General features: G+C 37.8%; 1 protein-coding gene across 2 annotated transcripts in view; it reads right to left on the minus strand.

The window, feature by feature from the left end:
- ETFA (electron-transfer-flavoprotein, alpha polypeptide) overlaps positions 1–12,858 on the minus strand; it is a 101,807-nt gene that overhangs the window by 74,418 nt on the left and 14,531 nt on the right. For both annotated transcript variants that reach the window (XM_011932820.1, XM_011932821.1), the window contains exons 2-7: positions 9,722–9,868; positions 6,767–6,848; positions 6,580–6,662; positions 2,273–2,372; positions 795–905; positions 68–169 (exon numbers count right to left, since the gene is read on the minus strand). In XM_011932820.1, coding sequence (XP_011788210.1) covers positions 68–169; positions 795–905; positions 2,273–2,372; positions 6,580–6,662; positions 6,767–6,848; positions 9,722–9,868 — 625 coding nt within the window. The remainder of the gene's footprint in view (positions 1–67; positions 170–794; positions 906–2,272; positions 2,373–6,579; positions 6,663–6,766; positions 6,849–9,721; positions 9,869–12,858) is intronic.

The following is a 12,858-nucleotide window of genomic DNA, read 5'->3' on the forward strand; positions in this document are numbered from 1 at the left end:
AAAAAAAAAAAAAAAAAAAATCAAAGTACTTTAAGTTTACATCTTTTAAGATTAATATTTCACTTACCACCAGATACCACCACTTTGGCACCTGTTAGCTCTGGTCGATCACTTTTTGTTAATTTCTGGTCAAGCCACTCTGATATTTCCACTGGTGAAGTACTTGATGCTGCACACATTAACACATATAATAAAACAACGACTATGATTTCAAGTTCTATAACAATAATTATTTTCGAGAGAAACACACAAGTGTATAATTCCATGAAATTTAATTAATGTGAATTTTCGGTGCTCCTAATTAATTCTCTCTGATAATGGAAAGACTTAAGGAGACCAGATTCCAGTCTTTGCCACATTAGTTGTATGACTCAAGAAATCATTTAATTCTCTGAGTCTGAATATGGAATAACTTTCTTTCTATGAGGTTCAAATGAGACACTATATATGTTAAAGTGTAACACCCTCCACATGTTTACTGTTACATTCTTCTGTTATATTGAATCACCCAAATATAATAGGAAACAGTGACAAGAGTAAAAAAGCTTAATCTTAATAGATTCTGTCTCCCACTCCCTTGATCTACCACAGCAACTATCCTAGTACCAAAGATAATGTGAAAAAAGATGCAAGTTATATATATTTATTATTTTTATATAAGCTTGGGAATATCATTTAAATTGAACTTTCAAATACTATGCATTAGAAATGTAAGCAGAGGTAATCTCTCATTATAATACAGTCTATGAATTAAAAAAATAAGAAAAACCAAAAAACTCCAAATGAACACTCACCCTTTTCTGAACTGGCACTACCGCCACTTGTTGCTGCAGCTTCAAAAGATGTTCCACGGACAGAAAACACTTTCACTTTCTCATCACACTTCACTGTACATAGAGCATTTCCTGAAACATACAATCTATTTCTTAGAAGCAACAACAAAAGGCAACAAAAACTAGCATTCCTTTGATGCTTGGAATTTACTTCATAGACAAGGCAAGAAATAACTCTTGACCAGTTGTCTTCTAACTCTATTAAGTATAGGAAAAAGTGGACCGTAACAGTGAAGAAACATACCAGTAGACATTTGTATAACCCTGGATGTCTTTAAAAGCAGGACAGGTACTACCATGCCTAGAAGGAAGAAACTGGAACAGGCATCCACACTAAGAAGGTACATTACACCCCTAAAAGGGATATGAACAAAGCTTCCTTCTCCAAAAACAATACAATCAGTAACTCAAAACTATGAGCTGCAACAACTTAATAAGAATGTAGCTACTATGCATGCTGAAGGAGGAATATCTTGAAAACACAACAGGTCATAAAGAACAGGTATGGATGTGCCAAGATTATAAGAGGATTTGAGACACTCTGGATTAGCTATCACATTAACAGTAACCTAAACCATGACAAAATTTTTTCCCACAAACATTATGGAAGATGAAAAGTCTAATTTGAGAATTAGCCATTTATAGTGAAATACATAACTTTAATCAGAAAAAAAGGAAGAGTTCACTGCCTTCTCCAACCCCACTAGAGAACAGTTTGCTAAGCAAAAGATCAATCAACTGAAGAGACACTGAAATGAATTTATTTTCTTTTTTTCTTGAGACAGGGTCTTGCTCTGTTGCCCAGCCTGGAGTGCTGTGGCAAGATTACAACTCACTATGGCCCTGACCTTCTGGCTCAAGCAATCCTCCCACCTCAGCCTCCCAAGTATCTATGACTACGGGCACATGCCACCATGCCTAGCTAATTTTTTATTTATTTATTTATTTTTTGAGATGGGGTCTTATTATGTTGCCCAGGATAGCCTCAAACTCCTGAGTTCAAGTAATCCTCCCACCTCAGCCTGCCAAAGTGCTGGGATTATAGGCACGAGCCACTGCAGCTGGCTAAAATGAATTTCTTAATGCTGATGGAAATGAAGTAGAAGAAGCAAAGATTGAGAATACTATTTTTTTAAAGTTTTGCTTTTCCAGGTACCACTTACAAAATATATTAAATAGTGAATCTAATTTTTATTGACCACTAGGAAAATATCACTCTACAAACTCAATAAACAGGCAGGAAATCACTGTGCTTGAGATCCATCAAAGAGAATGCCATGTCAAGGGCCACCAACAATTCTAGACTAAAATTTTCCTCAGAAACCTTTAAGATGGTCCACTTAAAGCAATTGCATGGCTTGATTTAAAATTTACCTTCAAGATTAATTTATGCTTTTCACTAAAATTTAACATGTTAATTATCTTCCTTGAGTACTCACCTGCATAAATAGTTCTCACAAATGTGTCAGGTGACTTGATTGCAATGATGTCAGAAATTGGGGCAACCTCAAGTTTGGCTGCTACTCTGGGCAAAAGGTTCTAAAAGCAAAATAAGCAGTGAGTTACACACATACACAGTGATGGATGACTATACATGATCAGTAATGACATATTCTAAATGCATATTCTGTAGAAATTTTAATTCAAATATTTTATATTTCATGTGCACCTTTGGATATACAACTTCAAGTACAGCTTTTTAAATAGGCTTTGAGATTGAGGACCTACCATGACTCTAACTACATTAAGAGTCATACGAGTTTCACAGTATTAAGCCACCTTAATGCAACATATTGAATTATGACATATGAAATTTACTTTAATAAACATCAATTACCAAGTGTGACAGTTGTGGACTATTGAATTTAGATAAGAAAAGATAGAACAAATTTAGAAGGGTGGTAAAATTCTCAAATACTGAAAAAGATTATGCTCGTATATATTAACTTAATGTATATAAAAACATTCAAAGCAGATATTTTACCTTTTGTTTAAATTGATATTGCACAAAAAAAGAATAAGGCCAGGGACAGTGGCTGATGCCTGCAACCCCAGCACTTTGGGAGGCTGAGTTTGAGACCAGGAGGCCAGGAGTTTGAGACCAATGTAGCCAACATGGTGAAACGCCATCTCTACTAAAAATACAAAAAATTAGCTGGGGATGGTGGTGTATGCCTGTAGTCCCAGCCACTCAGGAGACTGAGGCATGAGAATGAGAATTGAACCTGGGAGACGGAGGTTGCAGTGAGCTGAGATCGTACCACTGCACTCCAGCCTGGGTGACAGAGTGAGACTCTGCCTCAAAAGAAAAAGAAAAAAAGAAAAATAACACTAACCTGAAGAACAGTCTGTGTAGTACGTATTTAAAAAGCAACAAAAATAAATTAAAGGTGTGTTCTTGTGCTTGTACCGAAATAGATGCATGTGCTAATTTTGTCCTTAGTAGCAGGAACCCTTGGGAAAGTCACAGTTCCCGAAGTCCCAGTTACTTCTTCTTTTTTTTTTTTTTTTTTTTTTTTGGAAACAGGGTCTCATTTTGTCACCCAGGCTGAAGTTGCAGTGGTGTGATCATAGCTCACTGTAACCTTCAACTCCTGGGTTCAAGAGATTATTCTGCCTCGGCCTCCTGAGTAGCTGGGACTACAGGCGCATGCTACCACACCCAGCTCATTTTTTTTGTTTATGTTTTGTTTTTTTTCTGTAGAGACGGGGTCTTGCTTTGTTGTCCAGGCTGGTCTCGAATTCCTGGCCTCAATTGATCCTCCTGCCTTGGCCTCCCAAAGTGCTGGGATTACAGGCATGAGCCACCATGCCCATCCTGAAGCACCTACTTAACCTGGTTTAAAAACCAGATTTGTCAGTATTTAAAGTTAGCTTCAGTAAGTAATCCTCCTCCTGAACCACCTTCTTTAACTGTTCAGGAATTATTACTGGAATAGTTACTTGGCTGAACAGATTATCTTACAAATTTTATGTTATGCAGACTTTGCCTCTTTTTAAAGTTTTAGAAATTTCTAAATTGCTCAAAATTTAATGTCTTTTGTATTTTCATTATCTCTTGTCTTAACATATCTTCAAGAAATTTTACCATGGTACTTAAAAGTATGTTTTCCTGAATCTGGTCTTCCATCTAAATGTTCTGAGGGTGGATGGTACACAAATATCTATCCTATTAAAATATATATCCCATCCAACGGGCTGCCTGCATGGTTTCTGGGAAGGAGAAGCAATAATTGAGTTCTTTTTGTGCATACAAATGACATTTTAAAATTCTAGTAGACAAGTATAAAAGTGTGTTATCTCAAAACCACAGCTGGTGAAGGACTATCATACGGCAAATTGTTTGGCTTCTTCTGATAGACGTTTCTCATTCAAAACCCATTTACAGGCCGCACGACCAGCTACTATTATGTGACCCTTATTCTCAAAACTCCCATCTGTCACAACATAGCAATCATGGCCAGAGTACTAAAATCTAGCTAATGACAAACACCCTTTCATGGTCTAACAATCTGTTAGGTGAACTGTCATCATAGAAAGAAACTCAAGGCTCACGAAATTATTTAAATCATCCAATATACAATCACAACTCTCAGAGACAGAATGGTCCACAAAGATTTTTTCACCCATCAGACTGGGGGAAAAATGTTAAAATGTATACTACCAAGTGTTGGCAATTAAGGAATAGGTATCAAATTTTTTAAACCACATAGCATTTGACTCAGTGATTTCACTTCTAGAACTCTAATGTAAATAAATTCCAGCCGATGTGTACACAGATACATGCATGAGCATGTTTTCTTGCAGCAAAGTATATAAATGCAAAAAACTGGAAACAAGTTAACTGTCCTTAGCTAAATATGGAATCTTATGCAGCCATAAAAAAGACAGAAACATTTTGAGCCAAAGTCATACTCTTTTTTTTTTTTTTCTTTTGAGATGGTGTTGCTCTGTCACCCTGGAGCACAGGCTAGAGTGCAGCAGTGTGATCTCAGCTTATTGCAGCCTCAACCTTCTGGGCTCAAGCAATTCTCCCACCTTAGCCTCCCAAGCAGCTGGGACCACAGGCATGCACCACCATACTCAGCTAATTTATTTATTTATTTATTTATTTATTTATTTTTCTTTCATTTTTTTTTTTTTTTTCTTTTGTAGAGATGAGGTCTCACTGTATTGCCCAGGTTGGTCTAGAACTCCTGGGCTCAGACGATCCTACCAAAGTGCTGGGATTACAGGCGTCAGCCACCGCACCCTGCCCAAGTCATACTCTCAAGTAAAAGCTACTAGTCACAAAACAATTCATGCCATATTATTCCATTTTAGAAGTAAAAAATATATAGCTGTATATGTATTGTAATTTAAAAATCCACAGAAGGAGGCCTAAAACAATGTACAATTGTTAACAGCTATACTCCTAAAGAGCGGAGGGTGAGTTGGGAATAAGAAAGCAGGACTTTGACACCTTGCTCTGCACACTGCTGTACTACATGCATTCTTCCTAATAAGGATGTATTTGTGTATAACTTATTTCACAATTTTTAAAAGTAAAATAGGCTAAGCACAGGGGCTCATGTCTATAATCCTAGCACTTTGGGAGGTTGAAATGAGAGGATGACTTGAGGCCAGGAGTTTAACACCAGCCCGAACAACATAGGGAGACTACGTTTATACAAAAAATTTAAAAATTAGCCGGGCATGGTGGCATGTACCTGTAGTCCTAGCTACTCAGAAGGCTAGGATAGGAGGATCGTTTCAGCCCACAAGCTGGAGGGTATGTTGAGCTACAATCGTGCCACTGCACTCCAGTCTGGGCAACAGAGCGAGGCTGAGGCAGGCAGATCACGTGAGGTCAGACCAGCCTGTTCAACACAGCGAAACCCCGTCTCTACTAAACATACAAAAATTAGCCAGGTATGGTGGCACACACCCATAATCCCAGCTACGGGAGGCTGAGGCAGGAGAATGGCTTGAATCCAGGAGGTGGAGGTTGCAGTGAGCTGAGATCATGCTGCTGCACTCCAGCCTGGGCGACAAAAGTAAGACACCAACTCAAAAAAAAAAAAAAAAAGTAAAAATAAAGACTAAAAATGACACCTTATTAAGAATGGAATAAAAGAAAAGAGAGCTAAGATAACACTCACGGCCACAGAGAGCAAGAAAAATCCACGACAAATTCCTTGTCTTAGGCTCCCATTACACTCCTCCCCCCATTTTTAACTTTATGTAGACTGCTACCCATCTGGTAACACACTCATTCTTCAGACACATCACAATGCACATGATCAGATTACAGCTTTCTTTACCTTAAGGATGTCTTCAACCACCACACAGCCCTTTCCAAATTCCCCATGTAGATAAAATTTGGCTTTTCTAGATATCCATCAGCCACCCAAATAAACCATCTCTTAAAATGGGCTACTAATACAAATGACTCTTGTTCGAACGTTTGCTTACTCGCTCTCTCTCACATGCAAGCAGAATTCATCATTACTTTTAAATGCAGAAAATTTTAAAATAATAGCCTAATTAGAGTTTTCTCCACAACTTAATTTGAAAACCTGGAAATGGCAGTTTTTTAACAGAAAATTATGACAAAATCTTGAAAGAATAAATTTTAGCAAAACGACCACATCAATTCAGATAAATCCAGATTGGCTATATAAACAGTCTGTTGTGCACTTTCAGCACAATGAAATCTAACCCCTTCAAGCAGTGACATCAGATTCCACATTCTCAACCTTCTCACCTTTCCGAAGGCAGATGCTCCAGCACAGATGTGTGTGTAATTGAACTGCTTCTGAGTTGCCAAAATCAATGGTGTCAGTTCCTCTGAGAATTAAACACATTTGATAAAAAATATTTTGGAATACTTTCATAATCATATATTCAAGCATAATTTACACATGACATTTTTTTCCACTGGAAAACCTCACCTGGAAGTAGGCCTCTGTACGCATCATGCTGAGCCACCAGAACTTTTGCTATGCCTGCTACTTTACAGAGATCTTGTGCCACCTGTGATTAAAAGATAAGTTCCTAATTATCCATCTATCAGAAATATACAAATAAAGCCATCACTATAAATATCAACAGATCATAAAATCTTAATGGCCAAATGTAAAAATTATTCTTATTAGCAAAAGGGCCAGTTAAGAATTAAAATGGCCGGGCGCGGTGGCTCAAGCCTGTAATCCCAGCATTTTGGGAGGCCGAGACGGGCGGATCACAAGGTCAGGAGATCGAGACCATCCTGGCTAACATGGTGAAACTCCGTCTCTACTAAAAAATACAAAAAGCTAGCCGGGTGAGGTGGCAGGCGCCTGTAGTCCCAGCTACTTGGGAGGCTGAGGCGAGAGAATGGCGTGAACCCGGAAGGCAGCGGAGCTTGCAGTGAGCTGAGATCTGGCCACTGCACTCCAGCCTGGGTGACAGAGTGAGACTCCATCTCAAAAAAAAAAAAAAAAATTAAAATACATTCCTTAACAAAGAAAATCTAATGCCAATAGATCTTACTACTGACTGACCTTACACTGTCCAACTACCAAGCATTTCAACAAAAATTCCTGCCTTGAAAAAGAAAAGTGCTAATTGACAAACCAAAATCAACATGGCTCTTTATTCAAATTTAGTTATAAATTGTGCTTTTTACTTTTGGTTCAATCCAAGTGTAAGTTCAATATCCTGGAAATGGTGAAAATGAAGTTCTCTCAGTAACAGCCCATTGTCAACCTCTGAGTTCCTGCCCACATACACATATTTATCTATGACAAAGCAAAATATTTCCTATTTTAATTCTTCATTTTTCCTGTTTGGAATCAGAATGGGGTTCTGAGAAAGCTTTGTGATGATTCAGATTTTCTATATTCAGAAGGCAATTAGATTTCCCCTTTTTAAGTATCTTTATTACATCATGGCTGGTTTCCACTTTAGCTAAGTCATATCAGTCACACTATCGTCTTCTGTCCCCTTGTTTACCTCCAAACTGATTCACCGATTCACTGATGAGTAGGATTAAAAGGCTGTGCCTTCTGCTACCCTCATATGAACTGTTAGCTTGCAACAATATTCCCTGAAGAAAGGACGCACTGCAAAAATACCTCTGCTAAACCAAGTGTTCACCGGCATACCATTTTGTACTACAGAGGCCCTTTATTATGGATGCAGCAGAATTTAGCTTCTCAAACTTTAAGAGAATTCTCAATTAAGAAACTCAGTTAATTGCAATGTACTGCATAGCAGCATGGGATAGAAAATGGGGCAGAATTTTCCCATTGAAACTCTCTCGTTTTTACTGGCAAAAACTGCTGGCATTATACAGAAGAATAACTTGCTGTTTATGACAAAGAGCTGAATAAAATGCTATAAAGCTGAACTCTATTAATGATCTCTTCATACAGGTACTGGTTGTTTTTTTTAAAATTAGAACATGACAGGTTAGGATTGTAACTGAGCACAGAAGATGATTTCTATTTTGATTCTTCTCAAAGTAGTATAAAGTATCAAAGTATTTTTACAGTAACATTACAACAATTATTTTAAATCACAGCAAAACAAACAACAAATCACAAATTCCTACATATCCAAAAACAGGGAAACCAAAAAGATGGCTTAGCCATCATATACTGTGGCTAATACATACATACAAATAGATAGCTTAGCCATCACACATCACACATTGTGGCTGTATCAACTATGTAAGATTCTATAGTTGTTAGCAGGAATTGGGTAAAGAAACTCACATAACTAAACATAAACCCACCATAATATGTTCTTTTAAGATACCAATTTCACATAAAAAATTAGAAGCAACACCAGCAGTATGAACCTGCATTCTCATATGCTCTGAATTATTGTTATCTGTAATATTTTTTTTTTGACAGTCTCACTTTGTCACCTAGGCTGGAGTGCAGTGGTACAATCTCTGCTTATTGCAACCTCTGCCACCCAGGTTCAAGTGGTTCTCGTGCCTCAGCCTTCCAAGTAGCTGGGACTACAGGCACGCACCACCACACCAGCTAATTTTCATATTTTTAGTAGAAACAGGGTTTCACCATGTTGTCCAGGCTGGTCTCAAACACCTGACCTCAAGTGATCCACCCACCTCAGCCTCCCAAAGTCCTGAGATTACAGGCATAAGCCACCATGCCCGGCCAGCATCATTTATTTAATAAAACATAAAATCCTCAAAACATACTCCCTTCAGATTTATTCCTCTGTGAAGTTTAAGCCCCCAACTACACGCTCAGCAACTCCTATACCATGTGAGAGGGAACTGGTGGCTCAAGCTATGTAAGCTTAATTGAAGCACTCATCTACATTGCAGCTCAGTGGCACAGACCCTGCAAATCATATCCTAGCGCCCTTCTAGAGGGTTAGTGTCCCAAGCTGTTATCATCTGATTTCAACAATAACAACAACAACAACAAAAACCAAGAACATCTTTTGGTACCAGCTAGAGTTTGGAAAGAATAGTACTTAACATTCAAATTCTTCTACCAATTAAAAATTAATATCCATAATACATTGTCCAGATTTACCACTTTCAGGAATTAGAAGCAATTAGCAAGTATATTCATCAACACAAAAAAGAGATCAGCTATTAACCTCTAAGGAGACTCAAATATTATCATTCTACTTGGTACCTGATGGCACATGATGGTGCCAGTGGAACTAAATCAAGTATTCTACCTCATTTCAAAAGATAAAATACTTAGTGAGGAAATCTTTTAGTTCCTTTTTCACACATAGTAATGGTTGTGACACTGGCCATTTAATGAGGATTAGAGACCAGTTTGGGTTACAGTCCTCAACATAATTCTCTGTTGCCATCTTTTCCTGTCTCTTGATGGAGATTATATTTGCTATGGCTGACCTTAAAAATTTCTCACCTTGTCACATTTCGTTCCAGCTACTAAGCAGGACACTTCACCTCCAAGGCGTGTGGCTGCAGTAATAGTATTTAAAGTAATGGGTGCTAGGGAATCATTTGCATGCTCAGCTATTACCAGGGTACTCTGAAATCGTAGCAATGAGGCCTAAAAAGAGAAAAAAGGAAAAAAACAAAGGTGAAGAATGTTATCACAGGTGTTTTTTTACTCTAATTGTTAAGCATGTAAGCTTTAAAGAAAACTATTCTGTACACAATACTGTTCTATAAATTTACTTATAAAATACTTGTTCAATATCGAAAATCTAGCTATTTGTGTCTACCACTGTACTACTAATATTCTTTTTTTCTTTTATTTTTTTTTTTTTGAGACGGAGTCTTGCTCTGTCGCCCAGGCTGGAGTGCAGTAGCACGATGGTGGCTCACTGCAAGCTCCGCCTCCCAGGTTCATGTCATTTTCCTGCTTCAGCCTCCCGAGTAGCTGGGACTACAGGTGCCCACCAACACATCAGCTAATTTTGTTTTTGTACTTTCAGTAGAGACAGGGTTTCACTGTGTTAGCCAGGATGGTCTCCATCTCCTGACCTCGTGATCCGCCTGCCTCAGCCTCCCAAAGTGCTGGAATTACAGGCGTAAGCCATCGCACACGGCCTACTAATATTCTTATCTAATAAAAATAAAACGCAAATTAGCCTTCTATTGTTAGGAAAAATGTTTAATTACTTCAAAACAACTTTCCCACTAATCTACATCTGATAAGAAACTACTATATAACTAAATGTAAATTTCTTAGACAGAACATATTAACTACCTAACTAGGAACCGGTTAAATTCTATTACCAATTACATTCGGTTACATACATACTGTACTCCTACAGTACAGAAGTACAGTATAATCAGAAATAATGGGTTTGGAATCAGTCACAAAAGTTGATCCCTATTGCTTCAGTCAAAATGCATTCAGTACCAAAATAATTGATAATGGAAATGTGTGTTGTTTTTTTTAAAAAATTTATTTATTTATTTATTTATTTTTTTGAGACAGTGTTTTGCTCAGTCGCCCAGGCTGGAGTGTAGTGGCGCGATCTCGGCTCACTGCCAGCTCCACCTCCCGGGTTCCCGCCATTCTCCTGCCTCAGCCTCCCGAGTAGCTGGGACTACAGGCGCCCGCCACCTCGCCCGGCTAATTTTTTGTATTCTTTAGTAGAGACGGGGTTTCACTGTGTTAGCCAGTATGGTCTCGATCTCCTGACCTCGTGATCCGCCCGTCTCGGCCTCCCAAAGTGCTGGGATTACAGGCTTGAGCCACCGTGCCCGGCCCGGAAATGTGTTTTTAAAAAATGACACTAAACAGCAATTTTGCCAGGTTTTGACTGTTCAAATATGCTTCTGGATTCAAAAAAGGAAGCTTGCAGACAGTATACTGGAACCAACCAATATCCAGCCCTATCTAATGCAGACGATCAAGAAACCACCAATCACTCATGGTCATGTGAAATAATTTCAAACACAAGGAACACAGAGATGAACAAGAATGGTCCCTGTGCTCAAATATTTCACAGGAAATTAGACTTGCTCACATACAATTATAAAATAGAACAGTTTTTCAAATAATGAAGAGATCCAAAATGTTGAAGGCTACAGATCATGAAGCAGAGTCAAGTGGGGAAGAAAGGAAGGAAGTTCAGGTGTTCCTATCATGTGAAAAGATGAGGAATGGCACCATAGGCATGAGGAAAAAATAAAATACTGAAACTATTCTTGTGGAAAATGGCAAAGAAAAGTGAGAAAAAGAGGAACTGTGGATCAAATGGCGTGGTTGTGTGGCTTAATTCAGCAATAACCTTAAGCTCTGGAGTTGGAGTGAAGAAAGCATAGCATGAAATTTACCCAGAGTTGGAAACTTAAAAGGAGGGTATGAATTGAAGAGAAGTTAGAACAATTCCTGGAATGAAATGAAAGTTCTTAGAAAGCAAATACCAGACGGGTGCAGTGGCTCAAGCCTGTAATCCCAGCACTTTGGGAGGCCGAGACGGGTGGATCACGAGGTCAGGAGATCGAGACCATCCTGGCTAACACGGTGAAATCCCGTCTCTACTAAAAAATACAAAAAACTAGCCGGGCGAGGTGGCAGGTGCCTGTAGTCCCAGCTACCTGGGAGGCAGAGGCAGGAGAATGGCGTAAACCCGGGAGGCGGAGCTTGCAGTGAGATGAGATCTGGCCACTGTACTCCAGCCTGGGCGACAGAGCGAGACTCTGTCTCAAAAAAAAGAGAAAGTAAATACCATACCTGTTTGTATTTTGCATCCCCAGAATCAAACACAATATTTCTTTTCCAATGAATATCTGCAGAATTAATTATACGGTACCTTTTCTTTTTTCACTGGAAGAGCACCATATTTTGGAAAGGATTTTGTAATTAAGACCCAAAGTAAGTTATTACATAATTAAATAAAATTAATTAAAAATAAAAAATAATAAATTTAAATTATTATTTAAATCACATTTCACAGGAATTGCCAGTAACAAGCTATTTATTACCAATATATATTCAACATCATATTTTTGATTATGTTTCACACATCATTTGCTATAAAAATTGAGATTTCCATCACCATTTGAAGAATAAATCTAAGATTTGGTGGTAGAAGGCCCACACTTGCTGTAAATTATAGTTCTATCATAAGATAAATTAAGTAGTTATCCTAAGGAACTATCAAGCTTTTAGAACTTCCAACTGGAGATTATATACTTTTTAAAAGATTTATCAAAATTAGATTTATAAGCATAAACAACAAAAGAATATATTTAAGAACCCACTCAGTCCATCTATCTGATCAATTTTTACTAAGAATTATATACATCATAAATGTACTCTATTTTATTGACTCCTTTATAATTTTTAAAATATTAAACTTCCTTCTAATTCAATGTTTTACATTCCATTTCTCAGATACCACCTAGAGAGAAGCTATAGCCTCTAGGCATGGTTATGTGGCTAATTCAGCAATAATGGTTGTGTGGAACTAGAGCAGAAGAAATTGGCCAGAACCTTTAAAATGTTATTCTACAATCTAAAGCCCATCTGCAAATTTAGGAAGATGAATCAGATTAGAGATTTTTTTTTTTTTTTTTTTT

The sequence above is a fragment of the Colobus angolensis genome, unplaced genomic scaffold (genome assembly GCF_000951035.1).
Source record: "Colobus angolensis palliatus isolate OR3802 unplaced genomic scaffold, Cang.pa_1.0 Scaffold99, whole genome shotgun sequence".
Lineage (NCBI taxonomy): Eukaryota > Metazoa > Chordata > Mammalia > Primates > Cercopithecidae > Colobus > Colobus angolensis.